We start from the raw sequence: 8,313 nt of genomic DNA on the forward strand, positions 1-8,313 counted from the left end.
TTACATAGAGAACGTATTGTAATGGATGTTTTAACCACCATTTTATCGACAGCACTTATCTGGCAGCTGATGAGAGCTTACACGCTTTCGATTCTGTCCCGCTTGGCCAACACCGGCAATCCGATCATCGAGAAGGAAATTGTCCAGTGGGTGAACTCCAAGCTGCAGAGCGCAGGCAAACGGACGAGCCTGAAAAGCTTCCAGGATCCGGCGATCGCTGATGGCAAAATCATTATCGATCTGATCGATACGATCAAACCCGGCAGCATCAACTACGACAACGTCCGCGACGGTGGCAACCCGGAGGAGAACTTGGAGAACGCCAAGTACGCGGTGTCAATGGCACGTAAGATCGGTGCACGTGTTTACGCCCTGCCGGAGGATATCACCGAGGTGAAGGCAAAGATGATCATGACCGTGTTCGCCTGCCTGATGGCGATGGACTACGTGCCAAACATGGACAGTGCGAAATCGGCACCACCGGTCGCTGCAGTCGTGCAGGCTCCGGTTCCCCAGCAGCTTCCACAGCCACCCGTGGACAACGAACCGACGGTAGCAGCTCCAGCAGCGGTCGTAACCAACGGCACGAACGGGAACGGTACCGTCGGTGACGACGAAGAGGAGCATCATCTGCAAGAGGAGCCGCAGGAAGCATCAGAGGAATCCACCACCGTACCGGCGACCACGGTCAGCGAAACGATACCATCCACCTCACCTACACCGCCGCAAACCAACGATGAGTTCGCCGATTGAACGCCTCACGCCGTCCAGGGTGTGTTGGAAATTAAGCATAGATCATCGTAGGGATGGGGTGATATGCAACGGATTTGTGGCAGGAGCAACGCAACATAGTGGCCACAACAGTCAATATAATACCAGGTTATATAACGGGGGACAAAGTGATGCAGTGTAGAGAGAGAATTATACCTTTCCACGCATGTCTATCGTGAGAATGTGCGTTTGTTTGTATGTATGATCATGTAATGTATGTATGCATGTATGTGTGTATGTATGGATGTGTGTATGCATGCAAGCAAACAACGGTTGGCCGGATGGCTAAAGCTCGTAGCTACAGGTTTGTGTGCACGTGGATGTAAAGTAAACAGGGCTAACGATCGTGTAATCAAACTTCTTAGTTCTGAAGTGTAAGAACAACATATACAAGCATATAACGCGTATGGATGTAATTGGTTTCGGAGGTAATGCAATAACAATTAGCTATAATTACATTCATAACTTTCGTAATAATTGTAGGGATAAGCAGGCAAGATCATCTACCAACCGTCTAAACCCCCACACACATATACACACACACACAAGTAATGTGTGACAAGAGATATCAGCTTCAAGCGTTTGAATTATTATTAACTATGTGGCCATGATGCGAGTAGCCCAAACATATTTGCATAGGTCGCACGTAAGTCAACGTTGTTTGGAATGTTTTTTGAGTTGTATATTTGATTTCCTTCTTTAATTGATTTAAACTGAACATTTTCATGCAACTAACCATTAGGCGCGGGCAACGAGAAATTACGAATAGCCTTCTTGACAGTCGCTGCAAAACAAAACACGTGTAAAGTACCAATTTAAAATGTATAACTTAGGCTCAGATTAACTTGCGCTACCGGCGTGGAGGGACATAGGAGAACAGGATTTTTAGATAATTTAATTTCAGAAATAGTACTACGATTGTTTAGGCAATCACATAGTTGTCACAAAATGTTGTCGAAAAGAAGATAGAGATCCACAACTGTTCGAGGACGGTATAAAATGAATCCACTTTCTGAACCAAAACATCAATGGAAGAAGGAATTGCACAGCACCAGGGAATTTAAAAGTAGAAACTTTTAAAGAATGATTGATTGCAATAACACATCCTTTCGCGCAATCGTTTGTGGCAATATTTTTACCCTTTTGTTTTCGAAACTTGTTCGCTGAACAATGGGCCATGGGTCCATTTGTTTCATTAAACCAAAAGACAGAATATTAAAAACGTAAACAAAACAAAGCAAAAATTAGCAGTTATGTGCCAAACTGAAATTAAATTGTTCACCCCTTCACATAATTTACGACACGGTGGCACATTATATGCTTAGCAATGCTTGCAAGTGACACAATGTTGCGCCCCATTAAATGCACCACGTTTCCAGTCGTTCCTTTGCGCACCCGATTAACGCTCTAAATGGTTAAAGAATTACTATCAACTATTGGAACAACATTGCAATAATTTAGGGACGGGAAAGAAATTCCTATAGGAATAGGAAGGAACAACTAACACATGGTTATATTGCTTTGCAAATTTGCAATTTGATTGAAATAGGTTCTTAAATTTTATTTCACTTCACTGCAATTAGTACATGCGAATATAATGCAGAGAATTGTGTTCTCCCATTTATTCATGTACAGCTAGCATAACAATGGCGGGGAAGGGGAGGGGAAGATTTATGTTAAGCGTAAAAGAAACGCTAAACCATGTAAAGGGCGAATAATTAGCGTAAAAAGGATGACTAAACCATTCAGAATGAAAAATCTATCTGTAAAATGCAGTATTAGGTTCATTGTATTGTTCGTGAGCGTGCATGTATGTGTTTGTGTGTATTGCATCATTCATACCGATGATGTTTTATCCGCGCACGCTCACACATAAACACATAAACACAGATGTGCATATCGAACCACGTGGATTGAAAAGCTTATGTTTGATGCTTCTTTGAATTATTTTATTAGTGTTTGTTTTACCAGTAGAATAAGAAACCGGAATACGAAGAAACATCTAAACTTTGGACGTAAGGTGTAGAAAGCATTACGGAAACCAGCCCGCAACTCAATCGATTGATACTACAGTCCGAATGCACTGAATGAACTTCGATTGCAACTATTGAATTTGTGCCAGTTAATTGGCACGCTTTTTTTCAAACAGAAAACATCCAGATTTTGTTCTTGATACGTCTTCTAAAATGCAAACTATTTAATTGTGTCTGTATTGCTTAAAATAATAATTATTCAATCATACCTCACCCAGACAAACTGCACCAACTATTGCAAATATGCGATTTTTCTCCCAATAGGAAATGACAATTGTATCAAGAGTGTAGATCAAAAGACGTAACCGGGCGGCTTTGCATTATAACACAGACAGTGGATTAACTTACAATGAAATAAAATCAAACATCATCCGATTAAAAAAAACAGGCTTGTTGTACATGTTGTAGGTTTGAGTGATGCAGTTCGTTTGTGTTTGCATAGGTCCACACATATCACTTCTTGCCATACTGCTTGAACGCGTTAAAACTGTTAAACTGTTTGGTGAATTGTGTTTGAATAATTTTATAATATTTCCACTATCATCCTCCAAAGAGCAACCTCATTATTTATCCTTTTTGTTGTCGGCTTCACACTCCACCGCATCATTTTCTCCCTTCTCTTCCATAATTGTCTCGCTCGTTGGGCCATCATCTAAACAACGTTCCTTATTGGTACATTCAGCAGACGTGTGGTCACGTGCTTTTGAGCTGGTCTTCACTCTATCAACTTCCTCGTCGGGCAACATTCTCGATCGTTCTTCGACCCGGCGATACAGTTGTTCCTGATTCTTTTCCAAATAGCCCGGTAGCCAGAAAATGGCCTGTACTAGTCTGCAATGTGTAAAGATTTGTTACATTTCGGTGCGGTATGAGAAGAAAGGAGAGGGAATAACAAAACTTACTTAAATAGTACCCATCCGGAAAATACCAAGCAGAGACACGTGCCGGAAGTTTTCACCATGGCCGCATAGTCCGGTACCACTTGTTGATGCTTCATAGTAGCAACACGGCGGCGAGCAAGAGGCGGATTTGTCGTGTGTGCTTTTGATAAGCTTGCGAACAATCCAAAGGCGGCTAGCGAGTTGTCTGGACACTTCAGCAACTGTGTGCAGCAGGAACGTCCTCACACACGCTGCTGTATCTATCGATTGATCTTTGGTGCAATTGAACAACTATTCAAGCACAGCTAAATGACACACACGACGCAACACGGATGTTCGGCGAGTGGGTGTTTTGGTACATCATCGTCATGGAGACCGAATGGTGTCCTGAGGTTCACGTGTCTTAACTCACCTAGCTGTAATTGCTTGCATGTTATTGTATGGAAAAATGATTCATTTCAGTTTTTTATTTTATTTTCTCAGTAGATTCTTTATCAGTGACTTACACTGCTAAACATAACTTGGAGCTGATTGTTAGTGGACTTAACATGCCTTGGAAGCATTTTAAATACTACTTTTGTTTTGTAGAATTATCTGAAAACGACTTGTAGGAAATAAAGCGAATATCTGTCGCACAAATTTTATACACACATGAACCAATATAGATTTTCGCTTTCTCCTTCACAAGCAAAACAGGAAAGATGTTCGTACACAAGAGATCTTTTGGTACACAAACGAAGTTATCAGATCACAGCAACCATAGCAACAAATAGTACATTCTCTTTCCAGTTTTTGCAGCTGCTCATTATTCTTCACCATTGGAATGCTCAAGATACAAGTGATAGATAATAATGTGTGTGTGTGTGTTTCATTTTTAACTACTTTCTGGCGCAATATAGGACGTAGTAACTGATCAAGACCTTCAAGCAGGCCGTTAATCTCCCGGAATTTCTGGTAATAGTCCCGGAAACCCGCACGACTTAACAACATGCCCGTCATGGGTTAAAGCCTTATATCGACCGGACCGTCCCATCGTAGCAAAGTCGTCACGTAAAAAAGAATAAAAAAGAAGGTAACTACTAATATGAAGAAATGTAAAAAATGAAATTTTGACCTAAGTGAAATTCTTCTTCTACTTTTACTTTAGTCGGTTGGAATTAAAGTTATTTTAAAATCTATTCCGCTTTTTTGCCTCGAGCAACGATTCTAGGCTTATTGGAAGCAATATTTTTACCTTTTATACATAATCGTAATGAAGTAATGAAATGCAACCTCCCCTCAACCACCTACTTCTAGATCTGTTGGAATAAAGCCGACAACATAGCACTGGAGCCGGGAGAAATATGCCAAGCACATAGCTCGATACAAAAAATTACACACTTTCAATTTCATCGCAATCAGTGCGTAAAGGAAAACGAAAAGACATTCGTGGGAAGGGGTTCAAAAACCAAAGGTACTGGGGCTGTACCCTACACCATTACATCTGTTTGCGCCCCTTTCCCCCATTTTCCTTACAGTTACAATTAGCACCGTTTAGGTGGCACCGATTTGCATAGTGTGAACATGCACACCACCCCCGATCGCGATGCTGCTAGTAGCTGGGAGTGCATTCGGTGCAACACCAACCGTCCACCACCACTCACCGACCTGTTGATGCGGAACGTTCTTCCCGGCTCGTTCAACCGCACGCGGCGTTCCCCATTGTCATGCGATCGATTCGCGAACATGCGTGATCAAATCGATTCGACACCAAATCAATTCGCGCCGCACGATACTAGCTACAAGCTCTGGGCTCGGTTTGTGGAAGGATACGGTTGATCAGTTTCGAAACCCCATGTCGTATGGGTCTTAGGGAAGTGAGGAAGCAAGGGAATTGACTGTGTCGGTAACCGAAAATACCACGCGGGCGTCAAATCGCTTCTCTCTGTGTCAATGCTCTGTTACGCAGAGACATGCGACTTTTTCCAATAAGATCGTTTTTTTTTCTAATAGAAATTCTTCTACTATTGGAAATTATTTAGTAATATATTTATTTTTCTGGTATCCAATTTGACTTTCTCAACCTTAGCGACCATTCCCCATTCCTTCGGGCAAGAATGGTATCACCAATGTTCGACACACCTGCCCACCAAATCTTGAATAATCCATCGCGAATATCGCAACGGTTGGCAGCCAAAACCACCTACTTTCTGGTGAAGTTTTTCACTGCACTTTTTGTCGCGCAGCCAGCTCTGTGTGCATGCCAGAGAGTGATCGATTATTCAACACCGGACAATGACAACAGTCTGTGCTTTGGTACGATTGGTTCGAGCTGGCTGAAAATGGTAGGACAATTTTCGACACCACGCTTATAAAATTCCCTATCCCCGGCACTATCCGGAGTCAGTTGGAAAATGGCCTTCGAGCGTTGAAGGCAATCGGCAGTGTAGCTAGGTAACGGTAGCTGGTGGAATCGAGGACAGTTTTCTAGGGGACATTAAACCTGCCAGTGAAAACCAATCGTTCGCGATCTTTTAATAATGGCTTCTGCCACAAGTGTACGGTCCTTTTCGGGACAGGAGTGGTTTGCGACAGTGTTTCTGCTAATTGTGCTTAGCAGCAGTGGTGTGCAGTGCTTCGAACGTTTCTCTCCCATAAATGAGCTTCTGTTATCCGAGTTTGAATACGACACCAATATCGATCGCGATCTGTTGCCACTCGACGAACGATCGTACTTTTCTTACGATGAGCCGCATGAGTCAACTTTTCACACCGACTACAATCTGGCTAATCTGAAGCCGATTTCACCAACGCCTGGTTTTACGCTCGATCCCTCCTACATATCGCCCGAGGATATCGTTCCGGCCCGAGCCAAACGTGCCAATCTAAGGGAACGAAGGAAACCATCGACGCACCGCAAACGCGAGCAGGAAAAGGAACTGCTCACCGATGAGCACGAGGAAGATCTGGATGAAGATGATGCGGATGAAAAGGCCAGCGAGCCGGAGGAGAGTACGGACGTGGACGATTATGCCGCACGGTACGAGCAGTTTATTGCGAAACATTTCGAAGATCTGGAAAGCAAGCGGAAAAAGTCCGCTCCTCAGCGTAAAGCACCTAAGCCGACCGACAAAGAGGACGACGACGACGGCGAGGAGGAAGAAGAGCAGGACGGTGATTACCGGTTTGATCGGGGCGACTACTCCTCCTCGGAGGATTACGAGCGAATAAAGGCAGAGTCTGAGGAGCAAAGCCGGCGGTTGGCGAAGGACCCCAGGAACTGCCGCACGTACGAGAAGGACGGTATGGTGTGTAGCGTGTGTCACGATCCGGCCAGCGACAGTGCGTCGGAGAGCTGTGCGTACGCTACCGAGCCCCACCATCGTAAGTATGCGTACGTGAAGGAACGAAACTACGACAGCAAGAAGGATGCCGATCCGAACCGTGCAAAGGCAGAAGTGGACGAGGAGGAGGAGGAGGACGGTGATGAGGAGCCGGAGCACGCCAGTGCCGAAACACGCCCCGAGCGGCAGACAGATGGTGCGGGAGACGGGATTGTAGGTTCCGCCGTACCCACCACACCCTCCAGACGGCGGCTCCCTGCGCATCCACTGCGCAAGCCGACCCTGCGCTCGAAACCGCACCAGTCGGCGACCAACGGTGGCGGGTATCGCTACCAGCCGACCGATCTTCGCTCGAACCGGGCCAGCATGAAGCTGAAACTAGCAGAGGGCAGTGGGCCGGCTGCCGATGATGCCAACATTTACGTGATGAACTACGACAACGAGCCGGAGGAGGTGGCAAAGGTGCTGGCCGAGTTTAAGGCGCGCGACTGGTCCAACTGTCGCACGGGTAAGCGGATGGAGGACGGCGAGCTGACCTGCTACCAGTGCACGGATGCGGCCGGCGTTAATCACGAGGAGTGTATGTACGTTTCAGAGTCCCGCCCGATCGCGTCCGAACCGGTGCGACCACCGCCCTCGATGACCGGGAAGCTGCAGCTGCAGCGGCAAGCACACAAGCGCAAGAAGGTTGTGGCACTGTCGCGCAAGGAGCTGGCGGCACTCGAACCATCGGCAACCAGCGCAGCCGTTGGTGGGCCGGTAAAGGAGAAGCAAACGGTCAAGCGGACGGTTTCGTTCCGCAGCTTCATCACTGGGTCGGGACGGGGAGCCCCGGGGTCATCTTCTTCAGCGTATGTGGCGCATGCAGGATCTGACGGTGACGAGCGCGTGATTCACTACGAGCATCACATTTCTCACGAAGTTCCTTGAGGGACGAAGGTGCAAGGAGGACGGATGGGTATAGGGAGCCGTAATGTTTCGCAAATAATGTTCAATGCGCAATTTAAGTGTTTCTTTTTAAGCCCGAATATTTGAAGAATGTTCTAAAGGAAGAGGCCCGCACATTGGGAGATCCGTTTAAATTATCCCTTTTTGCTCGTTAACCTACTGAAGGATCGATAACTACGTATGTACTATTGCAGCAGTATTCTTTTGTGCTCCGAATAAACAGGCCGTTCTAATAATGATCAATAATTATGTCGACGAATAGAAGAACATAAACGCAGGTTATAAATGATATAGGCTAACATGAATCACAACAGGATGACACATACTTGCTGAACTTGACGACGGCGAGAAACACAG

At 45.5% G+C, this 8,313-nt stretch overlaps 3 protein-coding genes across 11 annotated transcripts in view; 2 read left to right on the top strand and 1 right to left on the bottom strand.

The window, feature by feature from the left end:
* The window catches only part of LOC1270874 (plastin-1), a 28,566-nt gene extending 25,377 nt beyond the window's left edge, over positions 1-3,189 (top strand). For all 8 annotated transcript variants that reach the window (XM_309626.5, XM_061644483.1, XM_003436657.2 and 5 more), the window contains one exon: positions 53-3,189. In XM_309626.5, the coding sequence (XP_309626.5) occupies positions 53-753 (701 nt within the window). In that variant the 3' untranslated portion in view covers positions 754-3,189. The remainder of the gene's footprint in view (positions 1-52) is intronic.
* LOC5667617 (uncharacterized) lies at positions 1,439-4,190 on the bottom strand. Its single transcript, XM_001688148.3, has 2 exons — positions 3,707-4,190; positions 1,439-3,635 (listed from the first exon to the last, which is right to left on the bottom strand). The coding sequence occupies exons 1-2, from the start codon at positions 3,799-3,801 to the stop codon at positions 3,368-3,370; spliced, it is 363 nt and encodes a 120-aa protein (XP_001688200.2). The 5' UTR covers positions 3,802-4,190; the 3' UTR covers positions 1,439-3,367.
* Positions 4,191-5,667: 1,477 nt separating this feature from the next.
* On the top strand, positions 5,668-8,079 carry LOC5667618 (coiled-coil domain-containing protein 96). 2 transcript variants are annotated; one of them, XM_061644489.1, is made up of 2 exons: positions 5,668-7,516; positions 7,604-8,079. In XM_061644489.1, the coding sequence occupies exons 1-2, from the start codon at positions 6,205-6,207 to the stop codon at positions 7,936-7,938; spliced, it is 1,647 nt and encodes a 548-aa protein (XP_061500473.1). In that variant the 5' UTR covers positions 5,668-6,204; the 3' UTR covers positions 7,939-8,079. The 2 variants fall into 2 exon arrangements, with proteins under 2 accessions (XP_061500473.1, XP_001688201.3); XM_001688149.3 differs by having other exon boundaries at positions 5,674-8,079.
* Positions 8,080-8,313: the final 234 nt, after the last annotated feature.

Source organism: Anopheles gambiae, chromosome 2 (genome assembly GCF_943734735.2).
Source record: "Anopheles gambiae chromosome 2, idAnoGambNW_F1_1, whole genome shotgun sequence".
Classification (NCBI taxonomy): domain Eukaryota; kingdom Metazoa; phylum Arthropoda; class Insecta; order Diptera; family Culicidae; genus Anopheles; species Anopheles gambiae.

Bases quoted from the DNA above. Each gene is read 5' to 3' on its own strand.
- LOC5667618 (XM_001688149.3), top strand. From the start codon at position 6,205: ATGGCTTCTGCCACAAGTGTACGGTCCTTTTCGGGACAGGAGTGGTTT.
- LOC5667617 (XM_001688148.3), bottom strand. From the start codon at position 3,801: ATGAAGCATCAACAAGTGGTACCGGACTATGCGGCCATGGTGAAAACT. The intron at 3,636-3,706 runs GTAAGTTTTGTT...TACACATTGCAG, and splicing joins TCCGGATGGGTACTATTTAA to ACTAGTACAGGCCATTTTCT.